This window comes from Balaenoptera ricei, chromosome 19 (assembly GCF_028023285.1).
Source record: "Balaenoptera ricei isolate mBalRic1 chromosome 19, mBalRic1.hap2, whole genome shotgun sequence".
NCBI classification, from domain to species: domain Eukaryota; kingdom Metazoa; phylum Chordata; class Mammalia; order Artiodactyla; family Balaenopteridae; genus Balaenoptera; species Balaenoptera ricei.
Window position 1 is genome coordinate 64,076,402 of NC_082657.1, and position 17,242 is coordinate 64,093,643.

The window sequence follows — 17,242 nt, forward strand, 5'->3', positions numbered from 1 at the left end:
GGCCGGGGCTGCGCTCGACGCCGCGGTGACGTCATCCAGCTGCGCCGGCCGGCGCGGGGACCGGGTGTGAGAACCGGGGCACCGAAAAGCGGGGGTGCGGCGGCGGCTACCACATCCCCCGGCCAGCGCGGGGGAGCGGGGCGCGGGAACCGGGTGCGGGAACCCGGGCACCGAGAGGCGGAGGCGTGGCGGCGGCGATCACACCCCCGGCCGGCTGGCCCCGGGGCTCCAGCCCATCCCCGCGGCTGAGCAGGCTGACGCTCGCCCGAACCGGTCTCCGTGTGTCCTCCGAGCCCCCGCCCTTTTCTTCGAAAGTTCCCGCTGCCTCCCAGCGCCCTGCCCACTGCCCGCGCGTCCTTATTCCAGTCTCCCAAGAGCCGCGTGGAGCGAATTGCGTTCAGGCCTCTCTCCGCTGCGAACCTACCGTGTCATCTCGGGCGCTCGCTCCGACCGCGAGGTGGTTTCCTCCTGGGCTCAGCGGTGATATGACTTCTGCACTATCTCGCAGGGTTGCTCTCTGTTATGATGACGGACGTGAAAGAGTTTTGTCAAGTCTTATGTGGTTTTTATTCGAGCAACATTCGTCGAGTCCAGTTCTGCCACTCTAATCGTAGCTAACATTTTTTGAGGGCTTCCGTGTTAAGGGCTTTACAGGGACGGTCTCCTTTAAGTCTTATACCCGTCCTGTAGGTAGGAGCTGCTCTAACTCTGTTTTAGAGGAGAGGAAACGTAAGGCCACAGCTGGTCAGCATCTGCGCTTTTAGATACTCCTGTATTGTACGCCTTCCCCTGGGTTAGATACTCTGAAATACACCATATTTTAAGGTTTGTTTTTGTACATCCCAGGGAGCAGTGATCACATTGAATTCTTTTCTGAGGGACTAATGTGGAGCCTCGGATTTTGATCGGAGAAAGTTATCTTGGTTTTAAGACAGTATTGAAAGACGGAGAAGGGTTCCATGGGTTCATTTTCTGTCCTGTCTTCAGGAGTGAACTTTTCTCTCTCATCTCTGTTCATTTTGGAGCTGGTGCACGTCAGTTTCAGGTTGTTTCCGGTAATATCAGTGAAAGCAGAGCCTTTCACCTGTGGCCACGTGGCAGCTCAGTATTGCAGGGGGCTGTGCTAGTTGTTAACCGGGTGGAAGGCAGTCATTGATGGGGTGCAGCGCAGGTGTGTCATGAATTCCATGGACCTCAGTGGTTTTAGTTATGAAGGGAGGAAGTTGGATGATCTTTGTGTTCCTTCCCAGACTGAGCTGTCCTGTTCATCTGTGGAGTCTGCTAGCCAGGGCATGTCACAGGGAACGGGACAGGCAAGGGCTTTGCCCCGTGAGCTGCTCTCCTTTGAGGGCTTGGTGACTTGTAGTCTGAGGGGGGCATGTGAAGGCTGGAGATGAAGTAGCAGACTGCTTTATAGTTAAAAGATGTGCCCATTTAACTATAGTCAGCACTCCTCAAGGGGAAGCTTATGTTCTGGAAGTTTCTATGAGTTATTTTTTCATTCAGTGAGCTTCCTACATTGTTCCTGCCACACAAGACAACAAATGTGTAGGTAGCATGTTAGGCGGTTATATGAGGTATGAAAGAAGAGGAAGCAGAACAAAGGAAGTAGGAAACGAAGAGAAGGGGTGGAGGAGGATAAATGCCACGTTATCTTAGGTGGGGTAATCGACTTCTGAAGGAAGTGAGGATTGAGCTGGAGCTGCCGGCCTATTCACAAGCGCCTGGTGGGGCTGCACCTGTGTGCATCTGAGACACAGACCAGGGTCACCTGATTTGTGATCTTACAAAGAAAGGACAGTGGTGCTTTGCTTGTTAAAGGGAGACTGTGGTGTGCACAGGCACAGCTTCACGTGTTGGCTTTGCATATCCAAACACCAAGAATGGATGGTAGACCCCTGTCTTTGCGAGCTGCATCTGACCTAATGTGGTCCCCTAACCAAATCAGAAAAAGACTAAATTATAAATTAAAATAAAGGAATTGGATATTTTCTCAAGTTTCGGGGACCTGAAGATCATACTTTGTCCTTCTAGGGTTGGAGGCTGCCTGACAGCGAGACTGGATGCCAGAATCCTCGCCACACACCTCCGGCTCCCAGTTGCCTTGCCTCAGGTGCTCACCAGCCCCTCTGAACTTCTGCGTTCCCACCCCGCAGGGGGATGGCAGCACCTGCTTCCTCAGGGTGGGCACTGGGGAGCAGAGGAGGGGACCGAAGCGCCTGGCACCCAACCAGGGCCCAGGACCACCACCTTCTGTGCGCCTTTGCCTAAACTTCCCCTCACAGTGACAGCCTTTGCGACATCAGGTTCTGGTCCCCTTGTGCGCGGTGACCTGCTGCGGTGGGGAGGTGGCATTCATGGCGCACAGGCTCCAGGAGCCTCAGCACTGGTAACCGCCATGTCTCCTTCCTGAGCTTCCCTGTTTGGAGTTTTCCCTGATTTTAGTACCTTTCTCATAGCTTACCTTACTTTTTAGTGCTCTGTGGCCTTTGATAGGGATGTGTGAATAATTTGGCTTATGAGCAAATTAATAATCATTAGGGAATGAGTTTGCTTTGGGGAATAGCCTGCCTCACCGTGAAAGATGGCACGACTGAAATAACACAAGTGTCGTCACCTGTGGATCCAGTTTCATTGTAACAAAATATTGGGAACAATCCAAATCTTTGGTTAGGTTGGGGTTTTTTTGAATACAGTTAGTACTAGGTTACTGAGTGTGCTTAGAGCTTGTTTTTTAGTATGGTGGCTTTTATTGTGCTCGTTTTTGCTGTAATGGCTTTTGACCTGTGATAGTGAAAAACCGAAATTGTCTCTAGTTCTGTCCTTAATTGATGTTAAGTATTGTTAGCAGCTTACGGTAGAAACTGTTGTTTTCCTCTCTGAGAACTATGGAAAATACAACGTCTAGGAAAACGTTTGCTTTCCTGACAAAAACACTAACCTGTGGCTGATCAAAGATAAATCATAATATTCTTTGGTTTTTAAACTTCATATGATTTTAATGTTAGAATAATGTTTGTTTTTGAGGCTGTAAACATTTCAGTGACTAAAATTGCCTGAGGCAGGAAGTGATTAGTTTTGTTTTGTTTTTTTTTGACAGCTGTAGCTCTAAAAATTCTTCATGTATCTCTGCTTTGCATTCAGTTTCTTCTTCTCCTGTTTGAATCATATTTTTAATGAGGTAAAGCAGATAAAGGCCTCAGGTTTACACCCCAGCCCAAATCCTGGTCCCTTTGAGCCTGTAACTGCCACTGTGAGAAGATGCCCCATTGGATTGCAGAGGAAGCTAATTCTCTTTCCCATTTCAGTGCCTCCAGGGAATCCGCTTTCAGCAGTTGGCTCTGTGGAAGAGACAGACGTCAGTTTCCCAGTGGCTGTGTTCAAAACCACCCAAAGGTACCTGTCTTTCTCCTACCATCGTTGGCAGCATAAGGTCACAGGAACCGAGGCGAGTGTGGCTTCCTTGGTGTCCTGCATCATGGGGAGTGGGGACAGGGTGCATGATGGCTCAGGAGGCCCGGACCTCTCGTTTTCTAGCTTCCGTATTCAGTCACGCTTAGCTCTCCCCATTTCTGGGTCACCTGCCGCCACGTCTTTACAGTTTTGATATATCAGTGTAGGTGGTGAAAGAGAAACTCTTCCAGAAGGAAGTTGCTGCTGGGTGAATCTTTTGGGGATGCATGGGAACAAACCTTTGTTTCTGCACATCTGAGGGCCAAGCTGAGCCTCACGTTTGGAAAGCAGAACAGAGACCTCATGTAGAGTGCAGTTAGTTTGGGGCACGTGTAGCCCCGAGGGCGGGCGGTGGGCTGTGCTCAGCGCTTCTCGGGAGACCCTGTGTGGAGGCTTGCAGTGCGGAGCGGAGGGCACTTAGGACGCGGAGGCGCACGCTGGTCTCGCCAAGCTGAGGTCAGGAGGAAAACCCGCTTCTCCCGTACTCTTCCTCTCCTGGGTTGACAGTGTGGCTGCTTTTGTGAGTGTGGTGTGCGCACCTCATCATTTTGTCCCAGTGGGTTTGAGAAGTTCTTTAAGAGGAGTAGAAGAAACACAGACTTAGAAAACCAACAGCTCCAAAAAAAAAAGAAAAACCAAACAAAATGGTAAAGGGGACATCTGATAAATCAGACTGTCAAAATTTTACGTTTGAGAATTTTTTAATTCTTTAATTAAGTTAACTATTTTTGGCCACCCATGCAGCATGTGGGATCCTAGTTCCCCGACCAGGGATTGAACCCATGCCCCTTGCAGCGGAAGCGCAGCGTCCTAACCACTGGACCGCCAGGGAAGTCCCCACTGGAGAATTTTTTTTTTTTTTTAATTTTTATTTATTTATTCATTTATGGCTGTGTTGGGTCTTCGTTTCTGTGCGAGGGCTTTCTCTAGTTGCGGCGAGTGGGGGCCACTCTTCATCGCGGTGCGCGAGCCTCTCACTGTCGCGGCTTCTCTTGTTGCGGAGCACAGGGTCCAGAAGCGCAGACTCAGTAATTGTGGCTCACGGGCCCAGTTGCTCCGCGGCATGTGGGATCCTCCCAGACCAGGGCTCGAACCCGTGTCCCCTGCATTGGCAGGCGGATTCTCAACAACTGCGCCACCAGGGAAGCCCCCCACTGGAGAATTTTTAAAGCGTTCATTAATGTTGAGTTAGTCTGGGGAGGTGAGCAGCAGGGGGCCCGTGTGTGGGTGGTCCTGGTATTTCCTTCCCTTCACTTGTCTGTGGACGTGGCCTCACTCCCTCCCTTTGTCTTCGGGGCTCAGCACCTCCACAGCTTGTGTGGATCTGAAGCCTCGACAGATCTGTTTGTGAAGTTATAGCGTAGTTTGGTGATGTGGGTGGGTGAAGTGAATATTCAGCGGTGTGTTTCTCCTGGGAAATGTCTCCTGCTCGGGTAGCCAGGAGCAAGAAGTGGAACGAGGCCCATAGAAGCTCGTTGGGAGGAGTGCTTACATGATTCGCTACAAACGTAAGACTTCTTTGAAGACTCGTGTTTTGTCCTTAATGTTTATGCAAATCTTCACTCTATCTTATAATGTGTTTGGCCCTTCCTGGGGTCATTCTGGCCTTCGGGCTTCCATGGCTTTGAGTTGGGGTTGCTGCAGTGGTGCCGTGTACGTCATGGGGCAGCTCGGGCTTTTATCCTGGAACTTGGATGAATGTTGTGCTCAGGCCCTGCATCTGCTGTTGTTGACTGGCTGTGGATGGATTGCCTAGTGGAGAAAGTGATTTTTGTCTCAAGTCTCTGTCTGCCCACCTTTTCTTTCTTTCTTTTTTTTTTTTTAACATCTTTATTGGAGTATAATTGATTTTATTTTATTTTATTTTTTATTATTTATTTATTTATTTATTTATTTATTTATTTATTTATTTATTATAACATCTTTGCCCACCTTTTCTTTACTCAGGGGAATGATTTTTTTTTTTTTTAATATTTATTTATTTAGCTCTGCTGAGTCTTAGTTGCGGCACGCGGGATCTTCATCGCCGTGTGCGGAATCTTTTTTAGTTGTGGCACTCGGGCTCCTTACTTGCGGCATGCGAGCGCTTAGTTGTGGCATGTGGGATCTAGTTCCCTGACCAGGGATCGAACCTGGGACCCCTGCATTGGGAGCGTGGAGACTTAGCCACTGGACCACCAGGGAAGTCCCAGGGAAATGATTTTTGTTTGAGTTTTGGGTTAGTTTCCTAAGTTCTGATGGAAAAACACATTCCTGTGTGTGTTCTCCACTTTCAGCTCTTTACTTCTGGTTTCCCCATCAAACGATTCTGCAACAGCTCAGCTCAGTTCTGACACTCTACCTGGAGTTGGCATCAGATTCCGCCCACGGGTTAAGGGCTCAGTCCTGAAATCCGCCCCCCAACACCCACTTCAGACGCCAATCACAAATCCAGGTTGTCACCTGCGCTTCTGACCAACTGGTTGTAAGTCAGAGGTTCCCGTGACCCCCTTCTCTGGTCCAGTTAATTTGCCAGAGTGGTTCACGGAACTCAGGAAACTGATTTACTTACTGGACGGCTGGTTTATTATGAAGGACGTTATAAGTGAACAGCCAGACGGAGAGATACACAGGGCGAGGTTGGGAAGGGTCCCGGGGGCAGTGCGGGGTGCACCCCTGTCCAGCGGGTGGACGGGTTCCTGTCCGCCAACGTGGAAGCTCTCTGAACCCGGCCCTTTCGGGTTTTGTGGAGGTTCTGTTGCACGGGCAGTGTTGATTAAATCACTGGTGATGGATGCAAGCTACAGAGGTCGTGGGGCGGGGGAGCTGCAAGTTCCAGCCCTCCAGGCCCCTGGACCCAGCCCCCATCCTTGGGGGCTTCCCAGAAGTCATCTCATTAACGCGAACTCTGATGTGGTGAAAGTGAAAGGGGCTTACTGTGGACAGCAGAAGGTCTTCTTTCTTCTCACTTAAGAAATTATGAGGGTTTGGGGGGCTCCTTCCGGGAAGACCAAATGTATATTTCCCATTAAAAAGCACATATCACACAAGCCAAACAAAGGTAAATATCTGTCAGACGCCACGATAGCAATTATTTGCCTTTGTCTTATGTTCTTTCCCCTTGTCGTTTTTGTGTACGCTAAAATGCTTTCTGGAAATTTTAATTGGAGGTGTAGTTGATTTAGTTACATGGGGAGAGGAGGGTTTTTCCTTGGATGTGCCCAGCTTTCCAGGACCGCTCAAGCCTCCTGACCCTTAGATTGCACTAGGAGGTAATGGGGCCTTTAGAGCACAGATGGGCATGTCCTGAGTAAGACCCATCCCCCCCCAGTACATACTTGGCATCTGACGGAAGGGTGGGGGGCTCCGGGGGTACTTATGGGGCTGGACTGGTGTAATTTCAACTGTTCCTGCTTCACACGTGCACGCTACAGGAGGAGGCTTGGGGACTGGACCAGTCGTCTAGTCTGTGGGCCACAAGTGTTCTGAGGGGAGGGGGTCGTGTCTGAGAGTTGGTGGCATGAGTGCCAGCCTGTCTCATCACTTATTTAAAAGTAACCCCTCCTGGGGAATTCCCTGGTGGTGCAGTGGTTAGGACTCCGCGCTTTCACTGCCAAGGGGCCCGGGTTTGGGGAGGTGAGATCCTGAAAGCCGAGAGGCTCAGCCCCCCTCCAAAAAAAAAACAAAAAAAAAACACTGGTGGTGCTAGGTGACAACTCACACGTGGGTACAGTCACTCATGATTTCAAAGAGTGTGAGAAGCTGTTTTAAAATTTCCTTCTTTTCTGGAAACGTGTGGGGTTGGCGTGGGCCCGCAGCCCCCACCACCTGGGCCATGCCCTGATCCCAGGAGGGCACGGCAAGTTCTCCTGCCGCCCTTCCGAAGGGCACACCGCCACGTTTCGGCTCTGCCCCTTGCCGCCCCAGCCGCTTCCCTTCCGCTCCAGGAGGCACCCGTTCTGGGAACATTGTATGTTGGAAAGCATTTTCCTATTCTCTGAATCCTCCTTCCCTGGACAGTTAGATATGATTGTTTTCTGAGGTCAGAGTTTGTGTTTTCCGTTAGGAACTAGTGAACCAAAGGACGCTGGTCCTGGAGCGGATGGAGAGAAGAGAGGAGGAAAGCGGTATGACCTTGCCTGGTGGAAGCGGTTGCAGAAGGTTTGTGTGTGTCCGAGGACCAGACCCAGATGGGCTGTCACTTTTCTGAGGAAGTAGTCACTGCAGGCTCGGGCTTCGGACAGCTTTTCTGCTTGTGTTGCAAAGATTCTAAGCAGTGGATTTAATTTCTAAAACCGCGGAGATTTCCATCTGAATTTTTAAAGACCCAGAGAAGCGATCGCCTCAGGGCTGCTGCCTGCTTCTCCTGGGTGGCCCAGGGAGCTGCAGCGCTGCTGTGGTCTCAGCCGTGGGCAGTGGGTGGGTTTGGCCTTGCACGTGGAGGCCGCAGGGAGCGGGGTCAGGAGGGAGGGTCTGGGCGACCTCTCCCGCGTCTGTGAAAGGAAATGGCCATTTTCATGTAAGAACCACCCTCATTTAACTGTAACATGTGTCTGTGTTCTATTTTTCCACAGGGAGAGGTCCCCTGGGATGACAAGGATTTCCGCAGTCTGGCTGTTCTGGGGTCAGGTGTTGCTGTGGGATTTCTCTACTTCTGTTTCCGAGATCCTGGGAAGGAAATCACCTGGAAGCACTTCGTGCAGTATTACCTGGCGAGAGGTCTGGTGAGGGACTCACACACTGCCTGCCCGGGGAGAAGGTGGCCGGTCAGCCTCGGGGTGCAGACGCATGCGGCTTTCCTTTCGCCAGTGACTGCGCCGCCGCACGCCCACGCCCGTGCTCGCCGGGCGGACGTCTCTTTAACATCACGGCCTGACTCATCTTGCGTTAGCTTTGGCTTCTGAGACTTGGTTCTGTTTGTTTATCTTTACACTTCATTCTCGAATCTGATTGAGAGCTTTCCTCCTCTTAGGGCGCCCCTGCCCCGCTGGCTCGCACCAGCAGAGTCCCCCCGGCTTGTCCTGCGGGGTGCTCAGGCTGGAGTGTAGACTTCCCCAAGCACGGAGGCCTTGCTTCCCCGTTGCCCTAAACAGCGCACGGTTAAGGTCGGGCTTTCCCCCTGTGTGGTGAGGTCCATAAGGAGCTCTTGTTTTCCACCAGGTCTGCGGCTGGGGCCTGTGTTGGCCTCTGTCCTCAGAGAGGCCGGTGGCGATGCTGCCTGTGTAGTGGGGGAAGGCTGCTGCGGCCCCTCTCGGCCGAGGACCTGCCCCTGTAGGTGTGGCGCGGGCGGGGTGAGGGTGCGGTGAGACCAGCGTCCTGGGCCTGCATTCGGGGCAGGTTCCAGACTTTCCTCGAGGTCCGACGTGGCTTACGGAGACACGGTTGTTCCAAAACGGCCTGGAACACGTAAGGGCGACGTGTTCCCTCCCCAGCCCACCTGACGCAGCCCTGCGCTCAGCTCCTGCAGTGCCTGGTGGGGCCCGACTCTCGCCTGGCTCAGTTAGACGAGGACCAGATCCCGCTCACTTGGGGGAGCTTTCACGTCAGCTGGGAGAGTCCAGCACGTGAACATGAGGGCTGCATCCTCTCCCAACCCCACCTGAGTTGTCTGAGGAGATCCCCTGATAATACCTTCAGGTGTCACGGAAACAAGTCATCTTAGGCACAGAGATTCCTGGCCTGGAACAGATGTTCTTTTGTGAAGGGGTTGTTTGGGAACAAAAAACTACAATATTCCAAAACCTCGGTAGCAGTCTTTGGTTTTTTGGGGGATTTTTTTTTTTTTTTTAAATAAACGTATGTACATTTTGTTTCTTTTTTTAATAGATATATATATATTTATTTGGTTGCGCCGGGTTTTAGTTGTGGCACATGGGCTCCTTAATTGCAGCACATGGGCTCTTTAGTTGTGGCATGTGAACTCTTAGTTGCGGCATGTATGTGGGATCTAGTTCCCTGATCAGGGATCGAACTCGGGCCCCCTGCACTGGGAGCGCAGAGTCTTAACCACTGGACCACCAGGGAAGTCCCAGTAATCTTCATTTTAAAACAGCATTGTTTTTTTTCCTGATTACAAATGTAATACATGCCTTGCTGCAAAAAAATTTGGGGAAATAAATAAAAGTATAAAGAAAGAAATCGCCGTCTGCTAACCCAGGCTGGCCTTTTTTTGTGATCCTCCTGGCCGGTCTGAAAGCGGAGCTGCTCACTCTTCTACACCCTCTGTCTGACTGTCCCGTTGCACACTCCGGCAGCGGCGCACTGCGCTGGGGGAAGCGTGACGGGTCAGCTGGGCAGGGGTCCCGCGGGGCAGGGAGGATGCGCCCTGCCTTCGCCTCCATGAACCTGAGAGCTGGCGGGGCCCGGCTGGCTGGGGCTCCGCGTGTTGGCGGAGAAGCCAGGGCGGGCAGTCACCTGGAGTCCTGTCTGCCGTGGTTCCAGCTGTGTTACAGGCGTGTGCAGGAGTCGGGTGGTGGTGAGGTTCCACACTTGTGGTCGTGTCCTCGCCGTGCAGTCCTGAGTCTTCCCGCTGTTTCCAGGAGGAGCTGTGTTGTTTCCAGTGGTTGTGGTGGTGTGGGCAGCAGGCCGTGTCTGAAGCTCCCCAGAGGGTGCGTGCCTTCGGGGCAGCGGGCTGTTCAGGCGACAGCAGCTAGCAGGCCTTGGGGCTGCACTTTCATTCTCATCGGCACCGTTTTCTCGTGGTGCCTGCTGTCCGACCAGGGATTGAACCTGGAAAGCCCAGAATCCTAACCACTAGGCCACCAGGGAACCTCCCTCCTCTGGGAGTTTTAAGCCAGTTTGGAGGCTTAGTGCTCAGATGTGCCACATCTTAATCCCTCTTCTTGCATTGGTTCCTGTTTATTAAAATAATCCCAGGCTAAAACTGTCCACGTTAGTAGGAAACAAAACCAAGACCTGTCCTGCGGAGTGTGAGCTGCCGTCGGACAGAGGCGCAGCCCGTGTGTGTGAGGCTCGTCCGAGGAAGAGGCCCAGGGTTGCTGCGCCATGTCCTGCCTGGGACCCCAGCTGTTCTGACTTGTCGTCTCTTTTCTAGGTGGACCGGCTGGAAGTCGTGAACAGACAGTTTGTGCGTGTTATGCCTGCCCCTGCGACGTCTGAGGTGAGGGCTGGGCTCAAGGCCGGTGTCCCAGACGTAGGTTTTGGTTTTGGTTTTAGCATAAGGTGTAGTTTTCTGGGAATTCCCTCGTGGTCCAGTGGTTAGGACTCCGAACTCTCACTGCCAAGGGCGCAGGTTCAGTCCCTGGTCAGGGAACTAAGATCCCGCAAGCCTCACGGCCAAAAAAAAAAAAAAAAAAAAAAAAAAAAAATGTAGTTTTCTGTTTTTTTAGAGAAATGCCTTCCCTGGTTTCACTTTCCAGCACCCACCTGTGCTCGTTTGTTTTGGTGACACGACAGGAACAGTCTTCCGAGTAGCACAGGACCCTCATAAAGCTGTAACTGTGCTTCAGTTTTGCCAAGTAACACGTGACAGCTGCCAGCTGAGATCTGGAAGGGGGAAGAATAAAATGACAGAGGAAGGCGATGTCAGCTGTCGATGGGCATTTATACTTCGACCTCAAACCTAAGCCTGTGGTTTGGGGCCAGGACAGGTGGCCTGTCAGAGCTGCTCGGGGCTTTGCTGGGAGAGGCTCTGGGGAGGGGCAGCGGCTGTGGGGGGCACCCCCTACAGCGCCTGGCGCCTTGGTCTCGACAGAAGTTCGTGTGGTTCAACATCGGCAGCGTGGACACCTTCGAGCGCAAGCTGGAGACCGCCCACTGGGAGCTGGGCATCGAGCTCGCGGAGCAGACGGCCGTGGTCTACACCACCGAGAGCGACGGGTGAGTGGGCGCAGCTGGGCCCGGGACTGGCCACGCAGCGCTTCCTGCTGAACCCACTTAGGCGTGTTACAGGCGTTCTCCGACAGTCACAGTGTCTGAGGTGGAAGATAAATTTGTTAGCTCTGTTTTTATTGAGGAAAGAATTGATCGGGGAAATGTTTAGCTAGGCAGCCTGAGGACTGTGTGCAGTGGGCCGGGAAGGGCTCAGCTGCGGGGAGGCCTTGCTGGGTCTGGAGGGGTTCTGAGGGAGGGGCCGCAGCTGCCTTGCCCGCCCCACAGGTGAAATCGGGCAGGTAGATGTGCGTGGATGGGGGAAGCTGCATATACAGGTTGGCACATTCAAAAACAAACTGTTCCCTTTTGTGTAGCAAAACCAAGTTCTGGAGCCGTCCACTGTTCATGGCCTGGAGGCAGTGTTTCTGGCCTGTCTCTCAAGGGAATGTGACAGATGGTTTTCTTGGACTTTCTAGGTCTTTCTTGCGAAGCCTGGTGCCCACCTTTCTCCTGATCGGAATCCTCCTCTATGTCGCGAGGAGGGGCCCGATGGGGGCTGGGCGTGGCAGGCGAGGAGGGGGCCTCTTCACCGTTGGCGAGACCACAGCCAAGATCATGAAGAACAACATCGGCGGTGCGCTTTGCAGACGTGGTTGGTTGCGAAGAAGCCAAGTTGGAGATCGTGGAGTTTGTGAATTTCCTGAAGAATCCCAAGCAGTATCAGGACCTTGGGGCCAAAATTCCAAAGGTACTGATGTGAGAAAGCATGGTGATGGTCTGAGCTTCGCCCTGGTTCACTATGGACAGAGCTGGGATGGTGTAGCTTTTGGTAATGCTTCTGTGTATTATTAGATCACAGTGGGGAGTAGATCATTATTAGATCATTTGCGCAGTAGAAGAGTGAAAATCCTCTTATCTGATTAGCTGTTTTAAACTATAAAACTGGAATCATAGGGACAGTGCACGCCCACCTGGAGTGTGTTTATTTCACCTTCAAGCACAAACATACGTCTTTGTTGGTGTGGTGTCTCGTTTAGAGCACAGGCCTTCCTTTGAGTTTGGCCCCAGTGATCAAATTCTCTGTTAAATATCCTGCACAAAGCACTTAACGTCTATAGTTTTGTTTCTTTAAAATGAACCGAGAATGTAGAAGCAATCTGAGTGCAGAATCCTGTATTTTTGACTGTTTCTTACTCTTTCAGTTTTCTATCCATTCAATTTGACAGCATTTTTCTTTAACAGTTTGCCTTTATTACTTTATTAGCTAAAGCCTTCAACTTTGTTTTTGAAGAAACAACTTTCTTTACCATTACTTGTTATCAAAGTATGTAATAAAAACAAGTACATGGAATTCCCTGGCGGTCTAGTGGTTAGGACTTGGGGCTTTCCTTGCCATGGCCCGGGTTCAATCCCTGGTTGGGAAACTAAGATTCTGCAAGCTGCATAGCGTGGCCAAAAAAAAAAAAAAGAAAAAACCATCAAGTACAACTCTTGTAAATGGGTCTGGGATCAGATGCAGCTGCCTCTCGGGAAGCCCACGACCCAGTAGTGGGGCAGGTGTGCGGTGTGGGCGCAGGTTGGGGTGCCGTGCAGAGGAAGTGGAGCTACGGTGATTCTGGCCGCTCCGTCTACCTGCGGGTGCCTCTGGGTGTCGACCTTCTGAGGGCCCGGCCGAGGCTGTGAGTCCTTTTCCCAGAAAGGTTTGCGTCTCACGTAGAACAGATTTCACAGGTCCCTCGCGGCATCCCTGGGCCCTGGACCAGGCTACGAGCTCTCGGGTGGATAGCGCTCACCGCGCTGACTTTCCTGGTGGCCCCGTGCTTCCCCCAGAGTGCCCTGAACAACAGGAGAGCGTGACTGACCGCTGGGGCTTTGTGGGCAGGAGGTTTGTGCTTCTGTTTGACCACCTGGTGAGAGCTGGCTGGAAAGCCGGCTGTGGGGGGCACAGAAGGCGCCCTGGGTCCCAAGGCCCCTGCCTTGAGGAGACCCTCTGTGAATCCACATCCACATTCACGGGGACGTGGGGCCCTGACGCCTTGTGGTTTTGAGTTTTGTGGCTCCCTCCTCCCTCCCTTTATGTATTTTGTTTTTGTCCTTAAAGACTTAAAAAAACAACCTTAGAGTCTCCTTTGAAATAAGTAGGTATTAACCCACACCCTCGACTAGAAATGGAGGAATATGAGCCCCGTTTAAATCTCTCCTCGATCTTCAGGCATAATGGTGACCCCGAAAGGAACACCGAGGTGTGTTTCTGGGGCGTGAATTGTGAATTTAAACCTAAAGTCAGCGTAGAAACAGGCAGGTTGTCGATCAGGAAGCACAGGTGCCAGTGGCCACACCCAGGTGCCGCCTTCACGGCTGCCGGTGGACCCGCTGGACAGAGTCACGTGACCAGGTCTGGGGCGTGGGCTCTTGTTCGTCCTGGTGTGAGTTGGTGTGTTTTCACAGGGCAGTTTGGCAAAGGCCATTAAACGTCAGACCGCGAGATCCAGCGAGCCCTGCCCTGGGAGCGTTGCCTGAAGAAATAACCTGCTCGGCTGGACTGGGGGTGTGGGGGGCTTTCCCGTGTCTGCAGCGTTTGAACATTTCGTGGTGAACGTGCGTTCATTTTACAAGCAGAAAGTAATCACACCGAAAGCAACCCTCAGCCGACCTGCGTGGAGCAGGCCTAGAAAACGCCTGTTCAGTAGAACGTGACTTTCTCCTCGGCTCCATCTGTGCCCTTTCAGAACCAGCCATTGTCTTTCTCTTTCAGGGAGCCATGCTCACTGGTCCTCCTGGTACCGGCAAAACGATTCTCGCCAAGGCGACTGCAGGGGAGGCCAGTGTGCCCTTCATCACCGTGAATGGGTCCGAGTTCCTGGAAATGTTTGTCGGCGTCGGTCCAGCTCGGGTAGGGGGATGCGCCCTTGCCCTTGCCCTGGGCTTCGTGTGGGGCCCTGGCAACAGGCGCAGAGCACAGATGGGCAGGGGGACCCGGGCGGGCAGGCAGAGCAGCTGAGATGGGAGTCGAGTTCCAGAGGCGAGGGCTCAGCTTGGTGAGCTCTTTAGTCCTGTGATGGTACCAGTGACAAAGCAGACCCTGCGTGGACTCCTGTTTCAGGTTCGTGACGTGTTTGCAATGGCCCGAAAAAATGCTCCCTGCATCTTGTTCATTGACGAGATGGACGCGATCGGCCGTGGGCACCTTGGGGGCCAGAGCGAGCAGGAGAACACCCTGAACCAGTTGCTCGTGGAGATGGACGGGGCGGCCGCACGACCGTACCCCAGGCCTTCGTCTGTGCCGGACCTCCCCGGGCGAGAGCCCCTGCTTGCTCTGTTTTCAGGAAGGCTGTTCTCGGCACACACGGTGGAGGGAGCTGCCCTCAGAGCTCAGCGCGGGACGGGGCTGACGCCCAGGCTCCTTCCACGCTGGCCTCTGACTCGGGCCGCCTCCTGCCCAGAACCCCTCTCCGCTCTCCCCCTGGGGACCACTGCTCGGGGAGGTCCCAGCTCAGCGTGACAGCCCGGCAGCCCTGCCGAAGCTTCGCGGGAAGCGTCTAGGCGTTCTTACTAGTTTCCAAATTTGGAGAAGATTTTGGAGAAGCGACCTTTGGCAGGTCTTGTCCTCGCTTTGGCTTTGGAGCTGTGCTGGGGTCCCCGACATGACCCCGGGTTTGGTGACTCGCCGGGAGGACTCCGTGTTTAGTTGGATTCAGGAGCACGGTTGAGTGCAGTGGCAGCACACAGCGGAATCACAGGGAGCCTGGCGGCTAGGGAAGCCGGCCGCAGCCTCTGGAGCCCTGGACTGGCAGTATGCAGCTGCTTGCCTGGCAGCGGGCTGGGCGACGCTCGGGAATGGGGTTTCCGCTGGGGGCTGGTCACGTGGCAGCCCCTGCCCCGCACGTGCCACGATCCCAGCCTCCCAGGAGGAAGGCAGGTGCTTCGCAGAAACCACACGTCTGCACGCACAGTTGAGGCGCAGGGCGCCCCTCTCATCAGGGGGCGGTCCTGAATCCCAGGTCCCAGAGGCGGCCGAGGGCCCCCGCGAGCAGGCCTTTCTGCGGATGAGGGCTGGGTGAGCTCAGGCCCTCGCCGCCCCGCCTGCCTTCCGGTCTGGCTCCCTGAGCCCAGCAAGCCGTCCAGGGCCTGGGTGGAGGGAGGTCTCCACAGCGGCCCCGGGCCCCGACGGTGGCGGCTCTGCCCGGCCCCTGCAGCTCGCCGCGTGGTGTCAGAGGCTGGCCGTAATAGACCAGTAATGAATTAGGATGGGCGTCCGTGGCCTGAGGAAGGTCTGCACGTGCGCCTCAGAGCAGTGGGGGCCGCGGGGACCAGAGCCGCTGGTTGCTTCCTGAGACGGGTCAGAGCTAGCCCTGGGCGTGAGTGTCCGCCCTCCTCGGAGTGGCCTGTGCAGTGGGCTGCGAGCCAGCAGGAGAAGCAGGCCCAGCCTCGGGCTTCCGGGGTGGGCGGCAGGGGTCCTAGGAAGATGGGGGCCAGCTGCGCAGGGGAGGAGCCCTGGGAAGCGGAGAGACTCCTGCTGCCTGGGCCCGCTCCTTGGCCTCACCTGCTTCTCTCCTGTCCAGGGTTCAGCTCTACCACGAACGTCATGGTGCTGGCCGGCACCAGCCGCCCCGACATCCTCGACCCAGCCCTGACGCGGCCTGGCCGGTTCGGCCGTCAGGTTTACGTTGGTGCGTGTGCTGGTCGCCTGGGTGCTGAGACGTGGCTCTCCCCTCCTTTGGGTTGAAAGTGTGGTTAGATCTTTAGCTGTGTATTTGGAGGAGGTTTTGATCGGGGTCCTAAAGCCGTGAATACAGTGTCGTGAAACGGCGGAGGTGCGTGGGTGCCCCTCACTTTGGGAAGAACAGGTGTGCTCGGGGCTGGGAGAAGGTCACTGCAGTCCATGCAGGTGGGAGCGAGGTGACAGACCTGGATCCTTCAGCTTTTATTTTTTGTGCGCCGTTACGGAAGTTCAGAGGGCGGTTAGCGAGAGGAGCACTCACCCTGGCCCTTTCCGCTGGTGAGGAGGTCCTGGGAAGCTAGGGCTTGAGTCCTGCACGGAGCCCGTGCCACCAGGGCGGCCAGACGTTTGCTTGTGGTTGGGTCCCTGTCCTGGGATGGATTTGCGCGGACCAGAGGCTCCACGGTCAGGAAGTTCTTCGATGTGATGAAGAGCTGAACGTACGTGACCTGTGGGTCGTTTCTGCCACGGGGAGCTCCCTGGCCCAGGTCGGACAGCCGAGTGTGCAGCACAGACACGCAGGGGAGGGCCCTTGCAGTGAAGTGGCTGCAGGTGACCCCACCCTGGCCCTCAGTGCCTCTCTCTCTGTTAGCCCCCCCTGACATCAAAGGCAGGTCGTCCATCTTCAGGGTCCACCTGCGTCCACTCAAGTTGGACGAGAGCCTCAGCGAGGACGCCCTGGCGAGGAAGCTTGCGGCCCTCACTCCAGGCTTCACAGGTGAGTGTGGCCAGGTGGGCCGTGCGGGTCTGGACGTGTCGTCGGTGGGTGGTGTCTCGTTGTGCCATTGGTCCTGGCATGTGCCACCCTTGTCTTTGGAACTTTTGAGTCTGATGGACATATCGGAGGCCTCAGAGATGATTAGCCCCAAGGCTGGCTTGTGCCTGTTTGAACTCCTCCCACCCCGGGAACACAGTGCAGTGACGCCTCGTCCCCTTGGCATGCTGCCCATCGAAGAGGTCATGGTTCAGCACTTCCCAAATTGGATGACAGACCTGAGTCTACACGTCCAAGAAGTTGAATAAACTGCAAGTAGGGATAAACCCAGAGACGTCCACACTGAGATACAGTGTAATCCACGTTGGTCAGAGATAACGAGAGACTGTTGAAGCCAACCAGACAGAAGGGACGCCTAGTGGGGATGGGTCTTCAGTAAGGTTAACAGCCGATTCTCCTTGGAGACCATGAGGCCAGAAGGCAGTGGATCTGGCAAAACTGTTCTTCAATAGGGAAGGAGAAATAAAGGCATTCCTAGATTG

General features: G+C 54.0%; 1 protein-coding gene across 10 annotated transcripts in view; it reads left to right on the forward strand.

Annotated features, from left to right (window-relative positions):
• The window catches only part of LOC132354300 (AFG3-like protein 1), a 34,410-nt gene that overhangs the window by 255 nt on the left and 16,913 nt on the right, over positions 1-17,242 (forward strand). For 7 of the 10 annotated variants that reach the window (XR_009499227.1, XR_009499228.1, XM_059906128.1 and 4 more), the window contains exons 2-10: positions 3,309-3,396; positions 7,499-7,593; positions 8,007-8,156; positions 10,487-10,552; positions 11,147-11,271; positions 11,742-12,013; positions 14,021-14,158; positions 15,828-15,935; positions 16,578-16,703. Coding sequence is in view for 8 of the 10 variants with exons in the window: in XM_059906128.1 (XP_059762111.1) it covers positions 3,309-3,396; positions 7,499-7,593; positions 8,007-8,156; positions 10,487-10,552; positions 11,147-11,271; positions 11,742-12,013; positions 14,021-14,158; positions 15,828-15,935; positions 16,578-16,703 (1,168 nt within the window). In the remaining 2 variants the exon portion in view is untranslated. Of the gene's footprint in view, positions 1-59; positions 95-368; positions 458-2,034; positions 2,114-3,308; positions 3,397-7,498; positions 7,594-8,006; positions 8,157-10,486; positions 10,553-11,146; positions 11,272-11,741; positions 12,014-14,020; positions 14,159-15,827; positions 15,936-16,577; positions 16,704-17,242 lie in introns of those variants that run through there. The other 3 variants (XM_059906133.1, XM_059906132.1, XM_059906131.1) reach the window with 3 other exon arrangements.